Here is a 19,602-nt window from a genome sequence, read left to right as displayed (position 1 = left end):
GAGATAGTATTGAAACTCGCGGTTCGCTGTCAATGGTATTGCCGCTGCGACAAAGGGTCCGAGGCCGAAGAGGTTAGTGACTGTCGCTGAGGAACCCTATCACGTAAGTGAAAGGGAGGATCTTTCCGAGTCAAAACATTCACTCATGTATAGGACGTGTAGGAGGACTGCCCGATTAGGTACATTTCCCTCCCCTTGCCAGCCCCCTCTTCCTTTCTGTCTTTCTCCCTCACCAAAACGCGAGACAGTCACAAACTTGCAAGGAGCACTATCAAGCAACCGCTTGCTGTAAAGGCACGGAGGTACCCCAAAACCTCCTATGTTTATCCAGCACAGTGCACGATCTCTGGGGAATGGCATGGTTAGCACTTGAGCCCATTGAGGTTTCTAACGACAAGAAATCTCTCACTATACGATTCTGGTGGCTGCCTCGCAACAAAGCTACCGAAATGGTTCCCATTCAGAATACCCCTGTTCTTCCCGCTAATCTCAAAATGAGTGCGCTCAAGTGTAAGCTGTGGGATTGCCAGCCAGAGAAGCGGCTTGATTCCGGCCATTTGATAACAATAAAAACCAACGATCCGTTGAATATGCCATTGCCGTCTTTCGAACTTTTGCACATGCAGTGGGTGCTTAACCGGGTTGCTGCCTTGTGCGGCGCGGCAGATGTGACGGATGAGGAACTCGAGGAACACTTCGGAGGCATGGGACCCTCCGCTATCTTCTCTGTGGAATCAGACCAACATGCTTTCTGTCTACAATACCACAAGGGAGGAGGGTCCCTTAGTCGGTCTCACTGTGTCTTTTGGCGGGCAAAGTGAGCCGGCAGGCGTGTAGCTGCAAGTTGCGCCGACAGTGGCCGGGTAGGCAGGCAGGCAGGCGGCACCTTGCCTGGAGATCCTCGAATCCTGCGACCTTTGCTGACCCAAAGTTATTGTCTTCTGCGTTCTGGCTCCGGTCGAAATTCCACGTTTACGGATATCCTCTCCCAACAGGTCAACATTCACAAGTTTCACTACCTTGTGCGCCTCAACTATCGTATACACAGAAAATGTCTCGTTTCGACCGGAGCCGAGCCCCTGTGTCGGCCTTGGTCTTGTACTAACTACGCTGTTTAGTGTCTACCATGGCTACTACAACCTCCTGTGGTATCACTGGCGTCCAATATGACATGTTCCTTCAGGATTTGGAAGGCTCCGCACAGAAGCTGGCAGGATGCCTGAAATTGGCCAGGTGTGGGCCCTTTGGAAAAGCGATCACCGTACGCTGCCCGTCCTTGAGGAGTGGATCACGAACCGGAAATCTTCCTTCGGGTGCTCGAGCCCAGCTCAGGGGAAGAAGTTCATCCGAAGCTCAATAATTGAGTGGGCCTTTGAGACCCGGGTGAAAGCCGTAATGCTGGAACCAGAGGCGCCACGCGTGGGTACAGCAAACGCCTCAAAGGACACAATTTATGGCCTATCCTCTCTGTGGTTAATGCGCCAGCTGATGATCGCGAAACCCTCCTTTTTCCCAAACTCCAAGATTGACGCCAGCGACTGGACCCTGCACCGGTACGACCTTGTGCATACCTGGATGCTGCTTGCGTTCTTTTGGAAGCAGGTTACGTCCAAAAAGGTGCCAACCAAGGCGCAGGAGGCCAAGCCGCTCCCCCTCTATATATCTACCACGCCCAGCACAGTCCTGACCTCATGCCGGGCCCTCGAGCACTTTTGATCCCCTTTGTGAGTATCAAATCCACGTCGGCCGAAAGTGCATGCCAAGAGGCCGCTAGAGCCTTTACCACGGCCGATTCCGGAGATGCGGTACTGATGAAGACCTTCAAGATGGGAAGTTGCGGCCTGAATCTCCATCACCACTGCGCCAGAGTGGTGATAGTGGAGGCGACCCGCAACCTGAACACTGTGTGGCAGGCCGGGGTTAGAGCCCACCGTGTCGGGCAGAGGCTGCGGAAGAAGATGTGGATATTGTACCAGCAACAGACCATCGAGACATACCTAGAATGGAACAATGCCAAAAGAGCCATCCCGCAGATCGCGGGTAAGTTCCAGAATGTCGTACAGCCTCTCATAAATGCCGCCTTCGGCGAGGAGATGAAGAATCTGGATAATACCTCGGACACGATAGCCGCCGCGGCGGTAAAGGTGATCACGGAGGAACGGGTCCTGGAGGAGGCGGCCGCCCAGCTGCTACGGGATATGCTGGGCCAGACAACAAGCCGCCTCATGTTTTCGGGCCACACCCGAGACAGTTGTAATCCGCGGGTGGGACTTTTCACGCCCGTTACCCGCAGAAAACCACGGAAGCCGAGGGTGTCTAAGCGAAAGCGGGCAGAAGATGATTCGGACACCAATGCCGATGCCACTCCGGTAGGTTCAATTCAAGCTTTTCAACTGGAGCCTGTTTGGAAAGTCCGCTCCGGTCGAAGTCCTACGAGGTGTCAACAAGCCTAGCTAGTTTTGTGGTGCAGGACTCCATTTCCAAAGAGAAAGCCAAGGTACCCCTTAGAGATGCTCCAACTCTATCTAAACAGCCAAAGGTAGATAGGAAAGCCTAATCTATTCAGGGTAACGGGTGGCTAATCTAGTGATATGGTTCAAAAGACTCGCGCACTCGGTTGGACTCGCCCGAGGTAAGTTATCAGGCCTGGACTTTCGACCGTAGCCAGTTCGGCGGGTTGGCTCCGGTCGAAATCCCAATTCCGCTCCGCCCGGTCTTGTCAGGATTGCAGCAGGCGACTAACATGGTGATTAGCAGGATGATAGAGAGTAGGGCAAAAGGCCGGTTCGGTATGGCCCGAAGAAAAAGTTATATTAGCCATACTTCTTTCCTTTCTCCCGTCTGGGTGGACATATGATCGTTTTTTAGCTCCGGTCGAGATTGACCGTCCGCTAGTGGTAGTGCTAACCAAGGTCAAATAAGCACCACTTAACAGCGAGTATGTCGTGGACTCTGATGAGGACATGTCGGTATGCAGTGAACTCGGCAACGCCCCTTCCGTTAGTATAAGTCCGGAACCTACTGTGCCAACCTTGGAGGGATGGAGAATAAAGAAGAAGGACTTTGAGAAAATTTACTATTTGCCCTTAGTTATAAGTGCTTGGTGCTTTCCCTAATCGGGTACCTCTTATACACTGACGGAAGCCTGGAACCTATAGTGTGTCTCGTATTTGCATAGATCAAGAATATGCCAGGAGATTGATCGGTCACATCAAAGAACAATATAAATATTTTTCACTCATCCGTTTTAAGTCGCCGAGAAACCCATATACATATCTGCGATTATTTTATCTCTTCAGCATCAGACTAGTTATCGAAGAGACGGGTGACTGGCGCTGAAGAATCCTAGCACGTAAGTGAAAAGGAAGGATCTTTCCTGGTCAAAACACTCACTCGTGTAAGACGTATAAGACGTGTAGGAGGACTACCCGATTAGGGCTAGCTCGGGGTCAGCATATCCGTCCCCTCGCCAGGCCCCTCTCCCTCGTCTGTCTTTTCTCCCTCACCAAAACGCGAGACAGTCACAAGCTTGTAGAGAGCACTATAAAGCAACCGCTTGCTGAGACTTTTTGGTTACGGTTTCTTTTGTTTCCTCCGCCTTTCGCCCTGACCATCACAGAATGTTTGAGGGAGTTGTTGCAGGTCAAATCTTCTCTCACCTCTTGTTGACTCAAAGGGTCCGGCCGCGAGGAGAGTCAACCGCGTTGCCATCCAGCTGGTAAGACTTTATTACTAATAGACTGAGTCTTGTTGTCATAACTGATAATACATAGCCACATGGACTTGCTGTCGATCAAGAGCAGCAGAGAAGAGTCGATAAGCGGCGTCGCCAAGCCCCACGGCGACGAGACTACCGTGCTATGCGGAGTCAGCCCGAAGGGCAGCAGACACCAGCCGGTAGACATCTCACGCACGAATGGCGGCAAGGCGACGGGCGGATCATGCTCAAAGCCAGGCGAAAGATGTCCCAGTTCAGGTCCAGCAACCCCACAGGCAGCTGCCCGGAGGCGAGCGGGGTCTGAGCGAGGATGTTCGACCTCTCGGCCAGAACGAACCTGTTCGAGGTGGTCTTCAGCACCCACAGCCCGATCAGTCTAAAGACATAGATACGGGTGGCGTGCGACAGGCACTTCCTTCTCTCACGTTCCTTTCCTTGTTCTGCTATGTTTTCTCAAAGCATCTGGCACGATCTGTTTAGACGTGGTACGTACAAGCGTTAGCGAACAGCCAACGCGTTGCTTTACAATTTGCTCGGCATTTTGTAGAGGAGAAAATATAAATCTTTTGGCGAATAGCAGACAAAGTCTCTAGATCCTGTCTTTAGCAATCTGCGGAAGACATATATCCTGTTTTAGCGAACAGCGGAAGACAGGTCTGGCGATCCTGTTCCTCGAGAACAGCGTGAGCTAGTATAAGTCTCATGAGAGGGTTGACCTTTTGGCTCGAGCTCCATGAGCGCCTAGTCTTCAAAGGCTAGGCCTCCAGCGACGAGCTCGTACCTCAACGTGGTGCTGGAGTCCAGTAGCCGCAAGGCGAAGCTAAGACGAGCTCTTGTTTCACGATGGCTGTTCTCGGAGAAGCGCTGCAACTGTAAGATATTTCCAGTTTCCTCCAAGTCCGTTAATCCACTCTCTAATCCCTGTGGAACAAACTCAACTTCATTTGGTTGCTGATATGCTGACGGAATTTGCAACACAGGCACCTCGTTAGCCGATTTCAGAACTACCCTATACATTGCCGAGAGGATGAATTGGTTACGATTACACAATACGTTACATATTCGAGTTGGTTGGTGTATACATGCAGTGTTCGCGGAGAAGCAGGTCATTGGGAAACATGGTTCAATCCTGTCCTGAGGCTAAAGATGAAAGGATTCAATCATCGGCAATCGCTGCCCCACTCCTCTTTACTTCCTGAAGAGGCTACTCGAAGGAGAGATACACTTCCAGGCCCACATTTGCCGGGCGTGCCTATCAGAACGCGAACAAAGGACCCTGAGTCGATCGATGTTCATTCTGACGGTGTGCGCTATTCCCGAAACGGCAGCCAAGCGGAGTGAGATCTGAGAATTGTGTAACGGAATTATCATTGGCATGTTTCTCCTCGGATTGTTACTTGCACGTTGAATAATTCATAGCTATATAAAGAGCGCCAGCAGCATGTGTTCTTCACTCCCTTGCTTGCGTCCGGAAGCGAGTCTAACATCATGGGGAAAGATAAAGCACCAGCCAGTACGAGTGGCGTCACAGGGTACGGCAACAAACCGCTAAGCCGTCCAGCCCATGCACTGGCCTGGGAAACAGTCGCCGATGAGCTGGACACGAGCGCCCAGGGTGGTCTTACAGCTTCTGATGCACAAAGTCGGCTGGATCAGTACGGGCGTAACGACATTGGGAATGCCTCGTCCACCAGTGCCGTCAGAGTCCTGCTCAAGCAGGTGGCCAACGCCATGACTTTTGTTTGTCTTTCTATTACTTTAGATGTTCCGAGCGACGCTGACCGACCGGTTGATTTAGATCCTCATTCTGGCGACGGCGGTGAGTCTAGGTATCGAGGCCTGGATTGAAGGTGGCGTTCTGGCAGCCGTTGTGCTGATCAACATCGTCGTGGGATTTATACAAGAGTTTCAGGCTGGAAAGACCATGGACTCTCTTCGCACATTGAGCTCGCCCACAGCTACGGTTGTTAGGGACCAGCAGGTGCTCTCGACGCAGACGGCAGAGATTGTCCCGGGTGATCTGGTAGAGATGAAGACGGGTGATACAATCCCCGCTGATGTTAGGTACGCATATTATCACATTGACACTCCTGCTGAGGAATACTGACTATATGAAGACTCATAGAAGCGTTGAATTTCGAGACAGACGAAGCCTTACTTACCGGCGAATCCCTCCCCGTTCGAAAACTGGTGTCAGACACTTTCGAAGATGACACCGGACCCGGCGACCGGTTGAATATCGCATACAGTTCATCTACCGTGACAAAAGGGCGGGCAAAAGGCGTTGTGTTTGGCACAGGCATGCATACCGAGATTGGATCTATTGCTGCGGCGCTTCGGGAAAAGGGGTCTGGTGGATTGAAGGTGCAGCGCAGGTCGGATGGCTCTGCAAGTGCTTGGAGCTATACTGTCGCTGTTTTCATGGTCATCGTATCCTTCATTGGAGGCTTTCTTGGGACTAATGTTGGGACACCCCTGCAACGGAAGCTTTCCAGGCTTGCAATATTCCTCTTCTTCACGGCGGTTTTGTGCGCGATTATCGTGCTCGCGGCGAACAGATTCAATAGCCAGAAAGAAGTCATTATATATGCTGTGGCTACTGGACTTAGCATGATTCCTTCGTCATTGGTTGTGGTCCTGACCATCACCATGACTGTTGGAACGAAACGGATGGTCGAGAGGCAGGTCATCGTGAGGAACTTGAACTCTTTAGAGGCACTCGGGGCGGTTACTGGTATGACCTCCTTTCTGGGAAAGTTGCATAGTACTAACATAATTTAGACATCTGCTCCGATAAAACTGGGACCTTGACGCAGGGGAAAATGGTGGCCAAAAAGATCTGGATTCCCGCCCGCGGAACATATTCGGTCGGCGAGTCAAGCGAGCCCTACAATCCCACGATTGGGGGACTTAGCAATGACCCAAAGGAGCCGCGACATATCGATTTCACGAACTCTGTTGAGGAAGAAAAACTGGACAGGGCGGAACGGTTCCTTGAAGGAAATCCAGAGTTAGAGGAATACCTCAAGACAGCTTCACTTGCTAACCTCGCTGTGGTTTTCAAAGAGGACTCCGGAGAATGGAAAGCGCGAGGAGATCCCACCGAGATCGCGATCCAGGTCCTGGCCTCCCGCTTCGGGTGGAATCGCCTAAACTTCACCGAGGGTGAAATTCCCTCGTGGAAGCAGGTGGCCGAGTTCCCGTTTGATTCGGATGTCAAGAGGATGTCCGTGATTTTTGAAGAGGCTTTGACCGGCAAGAGCTATGTGTTTACCAAAGGTGCAGTTGAAAGAGTCATTGCATCCTGTACATCAGTTCACACCCAATCTGGTGGCCAAGCTGAGCAAATGACCGAAGAAATTAAAGAAAATATTCTTGCTAATATGGAGGCAATTGCTGCATTGGGCCTTCGGGTGCTCGCGCTCGCCAGCAGGGAATATCACGAGTCGATCGACGACTCCGAAGATATTAAAAGAGATACCGTCGAGAGCGACCTGGTATTTCGTGGATTAATCGGTCTATACGACCCTCCGCGACCGGAATCCGCGCCTTCTGTCCGTCGTTGTCATGAAGCCGGCATTTCTGTCCATATGTTGACGGGAGACCATCCTGGAACAGCACGAGCGATTGCCTTGGACGTGGGGATTTTACCATCACGCATCAACGAGCTAAGCAAGGATGTTCTTGATGCAATGGTGATGACGGCTCATCAATTTGATAAATTGTCGGATGATGAGGTCGATGCTTTGCCGACCTTGCCTCTGGTAATCGCGCGATGCGCTCCGAGCACCAAAGTGCGAATGATCAAAGCTTTACATCGACGGAAAAAATTTGCGGGCATGGTAGGTCCCCATAATACACACCCGACTTATCAGTTATGGGATCACTAACTGGGCATGAATTAGACTGGCGATGGTGTGAACGATTCTCCGTCCCTGAAAGATGCAGACGTGGGTATTGCAATGGGCCAGGCTGGATCCGATGTCGCCAAAGACGCCTCGGATATTGTCCTAACTGACGATAACTTTGCCTCGATTCTTAATGCTATCGAGGAAGGGCGGCGGATGTTTGACAATATTCAAAAGTTTATCCTCCACGTGTTGTCCCAGAACTTTGCACAGGCTCTCGTTCTCCTCGTCGGGCTTGCATTCAAAGACGAACAGGATCTTTCGGTCTTCCCACTAAGTCCCGTCGAAATTGTTTGGCTGGTCATGATTACTTCCGGGTTGCCAGACATGGGACTAGGCTTCGAGCAAGCAACAGCTGACATCATGTCCCGACCACCGCGAAGCGTATGTCCATTCTGACCCCGACACATGGATCCCAACCTAATCTTGCACGCAGATCAAAAAAGGCATCTTCACCCTCGAAGTCATGATCGACATGATCGTCTACGGAATATGGGTGGCCGCCCTATGCCTTGGCGCCTTCACCCTCGTCATGTACGGCTTCGGCAAAGGCAAATTCGGCAACGACTGCAACAACGAGCTCGAGGGATGCGAGATCGCCTTCCGCGCTCGCGCCACAACATTCGCGTGTCTCACCTGGTTCGTGCTCTTCCTGGCCTGGGAGATGATCGACATGCGGCGGTCGTTCTTCAATATGCGTCCGTCGTCCTCGCATAGCTGGACACAATTCGCGCGGGATATTTGGCAGAACCCGTTCCTTTTCTGGGCTAACATTTCTGGGTTTGTGATGGTGTTTCCGTTGCTTTATATCCCTGTTATAAATACGAAGGTGTTTCGGCATACTGGCATCTCCTGGGAGTGGGCGATTGTTATTGTTGGAACGGTGTTGTTTTTTCTGGGCGCTGAGAGCTGGAAGTGGGTGAAAAGGGCGTATTTCCGGCGGGTGGCGGCGAAGGTGGAAGGGCAGGGCGTTGGTCTTGAGGTTTGAATGCCTGAGGCTACCTACCACACATTCCGCGTTTGTTTGGCCCTTCGTGTCTAGTGGGCTATTTTCTGGCTCATCTGGTGCGTCGGGCAACTAACCGTGGCAGGGCCGCCATTTCCAGACATGTGGGGATTGTAGTTGGAAACTAGCCACTGCAGTGACCAAAGTAATCAAATTATAAAGCGATCTGAAGGTCTAGTTTGTTGAATTGAAAAGGACTGGATCCAGGAGTTAGGAAGAAACATTACATGTCAGTGCCTCAGGCATCCAGAATGCCAAGGAACCCATCGTTAGTAGATTCAAGTAGACCGATGTGCCGGATTTGATCAAGAGTATACAGGTATAATCTGTTTCCAACCAATTGAGCTCTTGTTGCTCTAGCCTATACTATACGGAGTACGACAAACATTTATGAGTTCTCCTCCGTTCCGTCTTGCCCCTCTACCCCTTCACTGTGCATACTTTCTTGCATGTTCTCGCTTTAATGGTTCAAATATATTTCGATGTACAATCCATCTACTAACACACGCAACTCAATTTATGCCAACTTCGTCACTTGTTCCTATAGTACGGCGTCAAGCAAATGTTAATAACTCAAGGATATTCCACTGGCCCTTCACCGCGACAATATATATAGTTCACGATCTAGACTCGCCGCTATCCCACCGCCAAGCCTTTCCACGTACACAGTACGTCGACACGTGCGCCACCCAGCCCTACCTACTCATCTCCCTCATCTCTAATCCGCAGTCCAGAACGACAGACACAAGGCAAAGCACCACAAAGCGAAGCAAAAATAAACTGAAACAAGCCGCCTTAAGCTCACAATCTAAATATCCCCGGATCCACCATAAGCAAGAACCGCGGAAACCTGATTGGTAGGGAGTGTCGATCGTTTCTGGTTTCTGACGGCGGATGCGGATCCCACGTACGCGGTGCCAAGAACCCGTTCGGTTTGGCTACGCTGCTAGTCGTTTAGTTTTGGTCGTGCGTGGTGCAGAATTCCGGCGGGATGAGAAGTTATTTGGAGGGTGCCTTGTCGGCTGGGCTGGATTACGCAGCACGCTGTTTAGTGTAGGAGGTCTGAGCAGGGATTATGGAAGTGTGGAGATTAGGATAGGAGTGTCTGGCCAGTCGGAGTTGAGACGGAGAATGACGCGGCAGTTTAGGTTGCTTCCGTGATTCTTTATTCAACATTTTTTTTTTCTTAAACATCACCCTTGGTGGGGATAGGGAGTAGTCTATTCACTTGACCAAGATATGGCTAGTCATGAAGAAGTCAGGGAGTGGTCTTCTGTCAGGCCTGGCAGATATATAAAGGGGATGGACGGTTGCCAAAAGGGTAGAGAAAACAAGCAAAGCATCTCTAACCGAGCAAGTTCAAAATGCATTTCTCTAAGCTCCTCACCCTCACTGCCGCTACCTTGGCTGTCGCTCACCCGGGCGAAAAGCACGACCACGAGGTCCTCAAGCGGGAGATCCGCGCTCGCGACGCTCACGCTGCCAGATCCAAACGCGCCCTGGACGCTTGCTCGACTACCACTCACGCCAAGCAGCTGCAGCAGCGCAACATTGCTCGTCGCGCTCGTACCGCGCGAGAGCTTCGTCAGGCCCGAGGCATCACCGCCAGTATGTTTCCTTCACCCCTTCACCTCCCTCATTTTTCGACATTGTCCCATCAGACCACAGAGACTGACAGCTACAGACCCCAAGAAATGGCGTCGTGACCTTGCTGCCCTCGAGGAATGGGAAGCTATCAACCACAACCGTACCGGACTGCTTGACTTCTCGCCCAACACCCCCGAGTCCGAGATCTTCGGTGGTAATACTAGCGCGATCCTGGCTCCTACTATCACCGACGGCCCTTACTATGTCTGGGGTGAGATCATGCGCCAGGATGTCCGCGAGGAGAAGTACTCCGACGGTGTCGACAGCTTCCTTGAGGTCCAGTACATCGATGTGAACACCTGCCGTCCTGTTCCTGGCGCCATTGTCGATGTCTGGCAGGCCAACGCTACTGGTGTCTACAGGTGAGCCAATATTCACCACACCTCGCAGAGCGAAGACAAAGAACACACCCACTGACTAGCCTCCATAGTGGAATCTCCACCTCGGGCAACTACGCCGCCGACGGCCTCGACTCGACCTACCTGCGCGGCATCCAACAAACCGACGCCGACGGCGTGGTGACCTTCTCGACCATCTTCCCCGGCCACTACGACGGCCGCGCCACGCACACCCACCTCCTCACGCACCTGAACGCAACCATGCACCCCAACAACAACACCCTAGTCGTCGGCACCGGCAACGTCGCGCACATCGGCCAACTCTTCTGGAACGAAGTCCTCCGCTCCGCCGTCGAAGACACATACCCGTACACCACCAACACGCAGGCCATCACCTCCAACGCTGAGGACATGTGGAGTGTCGAGCAGGCCAGCTCCGCCTACGACCCGTTCCCCGAGTACATCTACCTCGGAGACGGCTTGTCGGACGGTCTGTTTGCGTGGATCCAGATCGGTATTAACACTACCGCGGATTACACGGATAACAGCTACTATAGCATTGCGGCGTACTACGATGAGAACGGTGGTCATGAGAATGAGGATTCTGGTTTCATGGGCGGTGGTGGCGGCGGCGAGGGTGGTGCTCCCTCTGGTATGCCCTCTGGTTCGGCGGTTCCTACCGGGGCGGCGCCTTCTTCGACTGCGTAAGTTAGTGAAGAGGTAATCGGTCGCTTTGACGCTGTGACAAGAGCTTAGTACAGCTGCTGGAAATATTAGAGATACTGTATATTATATCGACTTGTTTGTGAAATATTGCAGGAAGGTTTATCAGTGTCTGGCGTGTTAAATAAACCTCAATAACTTCAATTTCTTCATCGGATTATCGTTAGCAGTTTGTTGCGTATGAGCTTCAGATTTCACCAACATTCTAAGTGATGGTACTAGGAGAATCTGTAATTGTATAGTGCACTTGTTATTTTGCTCGGATCAATGCATATCGTGAGCTACGACTACCTCATGTGTAACAGCCTTAAAGCAATACAATGATGATGAGACCATCCCCGTTTGTAAAACCTGACAGTCCTTCAACATCGCAAGGGTTCTTTTTTCGCATGATAAACCGCCACGCTTTGTGAGTCTAGATTCGTCGTTCCTCTTGTGTTTATTTATGGGATATACAAATTTGCAACACAATAAAACTTCGTATTTGACCAGATCGCCAATTCAAACCCAAATACTGAATGAGCTGTAAAATGCATGCATACTCGGTGAGACAAATTGCAAATATATAACATAATATCCAACATTATATTAGAACCGCATGAGTTTCAACATGTGGGCGGGCCAGCGTCGGTTTGGGCGGCTGGTCAAAGGCCCCCGGAACGTAGCGTTTCTAAACAAGGATGAACGACTAATACCTCACATGATACGAAGTCTGTCACTGCTTGCCAGCCATTCTTGACCGAGTAATGGATTGCTAGAGAAAGGTGAAACCAGTTGTACATAGATAGATTCCTCACTTCTACTTGCAACGAACCGACTTATATACCATCTCCTCAAACTTGGTGAGAAAACGCACAGTTTCCGGATCGCCAGGGGGGAGTAACTGGGATAAGTATACTCCTGCGACGCCATGCTGAGGATCGATCCACTACATGTCATCAATGTTGGCTTTTCGAATAAAGAGGATGCACTATACCCAGTAACAATTAGTCACTCCGGACCATGTCAAGGAGAGTGCCCCCCGTCGTCCTTCGACTGGCTGGAGGTTCAGTAGTCCACCAAGTCCGAAGCTTATTGGGATGTCGAGGGGAACTGAATTCAAGATACTGTTGGTGTAAAAAGGCTCTTTAGTCTCGAGACAATCGAGCCCGGCCTTAGTCTCCAGCTGGGGCGTAAACATGAGTTTGAACATGTCAAGACTCAGTAGGCGGAAATGTTTGACGCAGTACAGCACTGTAGACCTTCAGCAAATCAGGAACTGTAGCGTATAGCCCACGACCCCCGAAGTCTTCAACGGCCACCCCTGATCGCATGCTCCAGTGACCCTTTTTGAGCTCCCCGTCATCGGAGCGTTCGTAGCATTGAACCATGCGACCTAGCATATCATCACGTTTCTCAAGGCGGAATGTCATGTCCCTAATTCCGAGAGGTTGAAAGATGTGGCGTTGGATGTATTCGCCTAGCCTGATGCCGTTGACACGTTTGACCTATGCGCAGTTTAGAATCTTAACTTAGCTCGAGATGCCTGGCCACCTCACCATTTTACTTGCCCAGTCGATGGACGGGGAATATTCCCACATTTCCCGGGGTGGTGGAGAAGAACGGTAGCATACGAGTCGGCCTAGTGTGACCACTGATTAATCGCCGCGATGCACAGGGCGTAGCTAGCAATGTGAAACGTACAACGGTTGAGCCTGTCCTGGGTTTGCTATTAACCAAGTCATGGAAACGCACTAGATCGGGTGAGATGTATTCAAGCGTATACGCCATCCCACTCGTGTGCGTCAAGAGGCGCCTACATGCGACGACTCTATTCATCAGGACACTGCAGGACTATCGTTCTGGTTGCGTATACTTACCGTAAAGTGATCTGGCGTCTTGCATCTTCTAGTGTAGGCTGGGAATCAACGTCAAACCCTACTAGAACTCTCGGGCTCTCCCATTCTGGAAGTACTTTGCCGATGGGAACGTCAAGCTCCAGGAGACCCCTGTCGACGCATTGTAAGGCCGCAATGGTTGTTAAGAGCTTCGTACAAGATGCAATGGCATACACTGGGGGATCGGTTGCCTCGGCACATGTGCCATCCGTTGTCTCCCCAAACGAATCAATGTACATGAAAGTTCCTATTGTTGTAGGTAGTGTTAGCCTACTGGCGAGACTTCCATTCTGGCAGTTCAGACCTTCGCGGTTCACGGCGCCCACAGCTGCGTGGTTTAGACATGGTCCCTTCAAGCCATGGGATTGGAAAAGGCCCCGTGCAGTGTCGTATAGAGATTCCATTATAAAGTGGTTGTCATAAACCACGAAAAGAGAAAGACAAGTGTGTTTTTTTATTTCCTTCCGTACCATGCTCCTCTACAAATAATCCGCACGAACACGGTCATTAATTTCGGGAAACTGCTAGCGCGCGATGACTCTAGTTTCTCCACTTTCCTGAGAGCTTCAGAACGCGATGGCCGAGTTGGCTCTGCAAAGTTGTGGATGATTTGACTTTTGCTTTATTCACCTCACTCTAACTCTATTACCCCGAACGTCCTATGTCTACATTCATGGGTCCCAACTTCCAAGAACGTTATATCGAAGTTCGGAACCTTTTTTACGAGAACAAAAAGAAATTACAAGGACAGATTCTCGCCTGATTTATCAAAAGTTATCCCTATAGAATAATAACGCTATCTTTTGTCATACTAAATGTTTTAATTTTATCCTTTGCTGGCTACATCACCCCGAAATCCCTGCATATGCCGCCATGGAAACGGTTACTTGGATCGGTTCTTCTTTTCAGGCTTTCTAACCTCTCCAATGTCTGCTGATTGAAACATTGTAGAGGATTCACCTCCTCCGGCGGACAGAAGCTGGGGAATCTTTTCGTCAATGCCAGTCCCTTCTTATCGGCCTCTTCTTTGAGCCGCTCTACCCAATCTCTGGCTTCATGTAGAGCAGTGGTATTGGAAGCTGCCCCACAATAAGTGCCTCCGTGGAATCCTAGGATGATATGCGGAAACCTGTTGGCAAAACAGCAGTTGACAGCATCGCGGTGCTCGTCCCCTACAGACGGCCCATGATTGTTGTGTATGATAACGGCTGATAATGGATGTACGGGGGAATGTTGCGCGAATATGGTTCCAATATTGGCGTCAAGCTGTTGAATATTGACGCTGCGAAAGAAGGTGGGCGATGACGAGTCGCCAACTCCGTAGACGGCCGGGCTAGCTGAGAGGACAACTGGGTTAGCATCTATATACAGTAACTGCGACAGCAGATAGTTTTATCTTTGACTCACTCTCCTCTACCGTGTTTGCGAGAACCTTCCCAAGGACTGTCATTCTGCGAAGAAAGCCCTTCGCAGGCTCCAGGTTTCCATTTCTTGCAGCCCAGCACCAGAGAAAGGCGAAGCAAGGCTCTGATAGCCCAAGCGGCAGCATATCTGGATGGGCAACCAGGGCATCGCCACTGAATTCGTCCGGGAAATCGGTCGTCACCAGTTTTTGGAACCCATCAAACACCGCGGCGGCCTCGGAGAGTGGAAACGCCAAATACCCGGCATAAAGCTTTGGAACGGGGTAGACCTTGACCGTCAACTCGGTTACGACGCCAAAAGTGCCTGCCCCGGTGCCTCGGAGTGCCCATAGCAGTTCTTCGTCCTCGCGAGTGTCGATCACCGTTCCGCTTGCCGTCACCACCTTCGCTTCAAGGATCTGGTCAACTCCAAACCCGTACGATCCAACGTAGAATCCATAGCCTCCACCGCAAGCCCAGGAAACGTAACCGACGGTCTTGGATTGACCGGTCGGGGTGAACAGACCATGGCGGTCGAGTTCTTCCTGCAAGTCCCCTGCAATGATCCCGCCACCAACTCGCACACTTGCGCGATGGGAAGCAATGGATACAGTTTTCATCCTTCGCATGTCGAGAAGAATACCGTCGGCTGTTAGCGAGCGTCCGAAGAAATCATGTCCGCCGGAACGCACCGCCATTGGTATGCCAATCGTGGAACAAAAGCGAACAACGCGTGTAACTTCATTCTCAGTCACCGGTCGGACGATAGCCAGAGGCAACTCTGTCAAGGACTGGTTATAGAATTTCAAGTACTCTTCGAAATCGGGAGTTGACCTGCTGAAAACACGGTCTGGCGGAAGTAAATCCCGCAGTTGGGACGCGATATGATCCATCTATCAGGTTCCGGGGGTATGTTAGAAAGGTTGAACAACGATGATCAATTCAGATGAAATGTTCAATATGCAATCTCAACGGCGCAACACTTATTTACTTTTTCTTCCAGGATCTAAGAAACGCTTATCCCAGTACTGGAATTATACTTGACTGAAAATCGTCCGAGAATATTTCCCCGAGAAAACCCCTTAATGGCGGGTGTCGACCCACCAGACCTTCCTTTCAGAGCCAGATTGCGAGTTACTCCACAAATGAGAGTTGAACTGGACATGATGACTGTGGCGGAGGCAAAGGTGCCTTCTACCCACCGTCTCTAGGTAGAAATTGTTCACTTTAGGCTTCCAGCACGGCTATCCCTTACATGAATCCTACATAACCTGCAGTGGCACCACACTAAAACTCGCATTACAGTGCGACCAGCCATTATTCCAGCCATAGAACCAAATCCCTCTCTGATATGCGCCAATGACGTATCGCGTGCGGTTTGAACCAGTGATTAGCTTCGCCGGCGCATCCGTGCCCACGCCGGCCAGTGCCGCTCTGACGAGATCCACGAGATCCAAGAGTAAGCTCGGTTGTCGGCAATGTAAAACGAAGCGAGTGAAGTGCGACGAGACTTACCCGGTGTGCCAGCGTTGCATGCGGCAAGGGTTAATCTGCACCGCTCCCTTGCGCCTGACACAATGGCAGCAGGAGATCCCCCGGTCCTTGTCGGCTGTAGACTTGGTCGTTCATCGACGGTTGCTGCAATACTGGCTGGAAAGAGTCAGTCAAACCCTAGTCATTGACCCGGAAAACAATCCGTACTCGTTCCCAATCTTAGAATACATCGCCAAATCGCCTGCCCTCGTACACATCATCCAGTCCGTGAGCGCGCGTCACGAAGTATACTACTCGCCTAAGGCGACGGTGACGGCCCTAGAAGAGAGAGGGAAGGCACTGGTGTCGTTCCAGGCAGAACTGGAACGACCACAGGCGGAACCGCGAGCTTCCCTGTTGACAGCGATGTTGTTGGCCTTATCGCATGGCGCTGATCACGACGACATGGCGGACTATGGGAATGAGCACATCTTTGCGGCTGGCATACTAGCCAGACGACTTGTCCGAGAAATCTCCCAGGACGCTGAGAATGACTATCTGGCCCGGTTGTGTTTTGGCATGTATCTCTACATGGACATGTGCACCGCCTTTTTGATAGATCCCTCTCAACAACCGCAACTTCCGAATTCGTTAGATATTCCTATCGCAGTGCACAAGATGGGACGCTGGCACCACCCCATGTACGGCTCTTGCACCGAGCTTCTCTACATCCTCGCGAATGTGGGCCGGTATTGTCGACGAGCTCTCGACTCGGAAACACACGACCGCCAGCAGGAGGGTATTCTGGAACATCAACTCCAGGGATGGGCCTTGTCGGCCATAAATCGCCCATTGGGACTTTTGTATGAGTCACTTCGAAGCCACGGCCTCATTTTGCTTTATCGAATCAGCGGAGATCATGGCCAGTTCAGAAATCCGGCACTAGCGGACCTCGCCATGGAGGATTTGATTCACCGAGACGCTATCAGAGCAACTAATCAGCTCTTGGAAATTCCCGAATCGTCGAATTACTTAAATTTTCAGACGCTTCCGATGGTCACGGCGGCATCAGAACTCAGAATAAACGATGGCCGGCTGCGGGATAAAGTGCGGCAAAGACTCAAAGCAATTTATTCCCTGAATCGCTTGCCGGCTGTCCTTCGAGCCATCGACCTACTAGTAGAGGTATGGATCGCTCGCAGTTATGGACACAGTCCTTCGTGGCTACGCTCGATGCTGGAAAAGGGATGGAGATTGCAACTGGGCTGATATAATACTGCACGTTCAAATGTTACGATATCTATGATGCTCGCTTGGGCCTTCACCTTATAGAGCTTTGGTCCCGATTAGGCGAAAGCTACACCCTATGACATCAGAGCTTTCCGATCTCTGACCTTCGAGTCTGTAGACCCTTCGCAGAGCGTCAGATCAGGGTTTTCGCTCAAACAGGAAGGTTGAGTGGGTCTGACCAGTATTTAGCTGAGGTATATCGCGTCTTAAGGTATAGCTTTAATCCACAAAGCTATGAGTAACTTAAAGCTAGTAATAGTTCCATACATCCAGTCCTTGTGTTGACGCTAAATTTGTTGGAGGTCGATCCTGTTTCGCTCTTGTAGCTCGGAACACCTTGTTAGTTGTTTAGGAATTGGGCCGGACTTCACGTACTTGTTCCACGGATTCATTTCTTTACACGCAAGAAAGGGGATTGTTTGAGAACTTCCCTAAATTTCATATGCATACGTAGCAGACAATAGATGGTTTGAGCCGAATCTAACTACCTGACTGTTTTGGCTAAAATATTTCGGGATACATGCCTAGAATCCTTTAACCCGATCCTCTTAAGCTGAGCTTTTTAGGCTGTCTATTTCCAGTTAACCCAGGAGTACGTATAACAGACAGACAGTAGATTATGACAGCCAGCTATCAACGATTTCTCGCACAGCGTCGTGCAACCATTCATCCTTCGAACTCGCCGCGTGATCAAATCCATGCTCTCCTTCTCGGGTGACCAATTTGAAAGCCAGATCAGGCTGCGCCTTCTGCGTGGCTTCCTTTAGCAAAAACGACTCCTGGACCGGTACAACGCTGTCCTGACATCCGTGAAGAATCAGAATCCCACCAGCTGGAAATCGAGCGCCCAGCCTTAGTCTCTCTAGAGGATACATCCTCTGATCCGCCGACAACAGAGGCCCCACAAGCCCATGTTGACAGATGGCGAACATAAGCTTCAATCTCTCCTCGCCGTGATCAGCTGTCACTATAACCTTTTGTCCCGTTTGTGACTCTTGTTTTTCCACACTAGCTAGGTGGTCCGCTAGGGTCGATCTGGGATAACTAGGTAACCCATATACCGGTTTCTCATAGTCCCCAACCATCTGGTCACTCTTCACGACGACCATCGGGTAAGTTGCCGTCACGGCTCGGATCATATCTGGATGATTGAGCGCAGTCTGCAGACTCAAATACCCGCCGGCGCTATCACCGCCAGTAATAATGCGATCCAGATCCGCAGCAAGACGGCCATCTGTTTGGGTGGCAAGAAAGGACGGCATGGGGCGGTGCATCCACTGCCAGTGGTCTTCGATATCACCCATAATATCCTCGAAGGTTGCCTCGGGCAGCAGGCGATAGTTCGGGGAGATAATGATTGTCCCGTGAGTCTCTGCCAGCTCGAGATACCATGGGTTGAAGAAGGCTGGAAACAAGCTGGATCCGGCAATCAGCCCTCCTCCATGGTATCGCAGAAGAATGGGACGCGGTGTTTGTGGTGTATTTGTAGATAACGACCGAGGGATGAGTATATCAGTGGTTATATCGTGACCGTGGACTGTCTTATATGTGGTCGTGAGGATTTGAAATTGAGCCAGCGTGGTTGGCACAGTGTTGTTTGAATGAGCAGGCATCATGAGATATCTGAAGGGGTTCGATAGAATAAGGGCAATAAGAAGCACTTCTGTTGGAATTTTTTGTTGATAAAATAAGAGACACACGTTCAAGAGTCTCTGGAATCGAACAAGTACTTCTAGTAAACTTTTCGCAAATTTCAAAACCTTAATCTCCGAGGAGAAACGGCATTCTCGCATTTTGGGCCATTCAGGAAGGTGGAGACTGTCTCAACATATCCGTCAATCGTGGGGCATTTGGAGGATCCGTCTCAAACCCGGTGGCGTCAATCAACATCATATTACTTAGACCTAGAAAAAGACCTAGCAAAAGCTCTTCATCACGGTTACCGAACAAGCGTATGATAAACATACGGCCCTCCTAACATTGACTTCATCCAAGCCAGAGTTACCACTACAGATGTATAAACAAGCCGTGCTGGCGATTAAGCTATTCAATTTCTTTGCCTTTTCTAACATGCGCAACACCCTCTGCCTCATCTAGTCGATGAATGTTCAATCATTACCATTTGGGACTAGATCTAATCAGACAGTGGCATCTACAAAGCGCGATATAGTATGAGGTCTGTTATAGTTTGATATGAATAAAAGTTCAGATTCATTCTA

At 50.6% G+C, this 19,602-nt stretch overlaps 9 protein-coding genes across 9 annotated transcripts; 6 read left to right on the top strand and 3 right to left on the bottom strand.

Moving 5' to 3' along the window:
* Positions 1-1,215: 1,215 nt before the first annotated feature.
* Positions 1,216-1,716, top strand: LDX57_008364 (uncharacterized protein; the record flags this gene model as incomplete). Its single annotated transcript, XM_046090088.1, has 1 exon — positions 1,216-1,716. One exon carries the CDS (start codon positions 1,216-1,218, stop codon positions 1,714-1,716), a length of 501 nt encoding a protein of 166 aa, XP_045946060.1.
* Positions 1,717-1,826: 110 nt separating this feature from the next.
* Positions 1,827-2,453, top strand: LDX57_008363 (uncharacterized protein; the record flags this gene model as incomplete). The annotated part of the gene is made up of 1 exon (XM_046090087.1): positions 1,827-2,453. The coding sequence occupies one exon, from the start codon at positions 1,827-1,829 to the stop codon at positions 2,451-2,453; it is 627 nt and encodes a 208-aa protein (XP_045946059.1).
* A 1,463-nt stretch (positions 2,454-3,916) lies between these two features.
* Positions 3,917-4,198, top strand: LDX57_008362 (uncharacterized protein; the record flags this gene model as incomplete). The annotated part of the gene is made up of 1 exon (XM_046090086.1): positions 3,917-4,198. The coding sequence occupies one exon, from the start codon at positions 3,917-3,919 to the stop codon at positions 4,196-4,198; it is 282 nt and encodes a 93-aa protein (XP_045946058.1).
* A 1,008-nt stretch (positions 4,199-5,206) lies between these two features.
* On the top strand, positions 5,207-8,614 carry ENA2_3 (P-type ATPase; the record flags this gene model as incomplete). The annotated part of the gene is made up of 6 exons (XM_046090085.1): positions 5,207-5,458; positions 5,517-5,782; positions 5,836-6,452; positions 6,500-7,560; positions 7,624-8,010; positions 8,063-8,614. The coding sequence occupies 6 exons, from the start codon at positions 5,207-5,209 to the stop codon at positions 8,612-8,614; spliced, it is 3,135 nt and encodes a 1,044-aa protein (XP_045946057.1).
* A 1,361-nt stretch (positions 8,615-9,975) lies between these two features.
* On the top strand, positions 9,976-11,325 carry LDX57_008360 (intradiol ring-cleavage dioxygenase; the record flags this gene model as incomplete). The annotated part of the gene is made up of 3 exons (XM_046090084.1): positions 9,976-10,240; positions 10,317-10,641; positions 10,710-11,325. Exons 1-3 carry the CDS (start codon positions 9,997-9,999, stop codon positions 11,323-11,325), a joined length of 1,185 nt encoding a protein of 394 aa, XP_045946056.1. The 5' UTR covers positions 9,976-9,996.
* A 1,208-nt stretch (positions 11,326-12,533) lies between these two features.
* LDX57_008359 (uncharacterized protein) lies at positions 12,534-12,920 on the bottom strand (the record flags this gene model as incomplete). The annotated part of the gene is made up of 2 exons (XM_046090083.1): positions 12,534-12,827; positions 12,879-12,920. 2 exons carry the CDS (start codon positions 12,918-12,920, stop codon positions 12,534-12,536), a joined length of 336 nt encoding a protein of 111 aa, XP_045946055.1.
* A 1,137-nt stretch (positions 12,921-14,057) lies between these two features.
* On the bottom strand, positions 14,058-15,318 carry LDX57_008358 (FAD-binding oxidoreductase; the record flags this gene model as incomplete). The annotated part of the gene is made up of 2 exons (XM_046090082.1): positions 14,058-14,554; positions 14,625-15,318. 2 exons carry the CDS (start codon positions 15,316-15,318, stop codon positions 14,058-14,060), a joined length of 1,191 nt encoding a protein of 396 aa, XP_045946054.1.
* A 661-nt stretch (positions 15,319-15,979) lies between these two features.
* LDX57_008357 (uncharacterized protein) lies at positions 15,980-17,362 on the top strand (the record flags this gene model as incomplete). Its single annotated transcript, XM_046090081.1, has 1 exon — positions 15,980-17,362. The coding sequence occupies one exon, from the start codon at positions 15,980-15,982 to the stop codon at positions 17,360-17,362; it is 1,383 nt and encodes a 460-aa protein (XP_045946053.1).
* Positions 17,363-18,000: 638 nt separating this feature from the next.
* On the bottom strand, positions 18,001-18,999 carry LDX57_008356 (alpha/beta hydrolase; the record flags this gene model as incomplete). The annotated part of the gene is made up of 1 exon (XM_046090080.1): positions 18,001-18,999. The coding sequence occupies one exon, from the start codon at positions 18,997-18,999 to the stop codon at positions 18,001-18,003; it is 999 nt and encodes a 332-aa protein (XP_045946052.1).
* Positions 19,000-19,602: the final 603 nt, after the last annotated feature.

This window comes from Aspergillus melleus (genome assembly GCF_016097325.1).
Source record: "Aspergillus melleus strain CBS 546.65 chromosome Unknown contig4, whole genome shotgun sequence".
NCBI classification, from domain to species: Eukaryota; Fungi; Ascomycota; class Eurotiomycetes; order Eurotiales; family Aspergillaceae; genus Aspergillus; species Aspergillus melleus.
The sequence above is the reverse complement of the archived record's forward strand: the minus strand, read 5'-3'. Positions and strand labels throughout refer to the sequence as shown.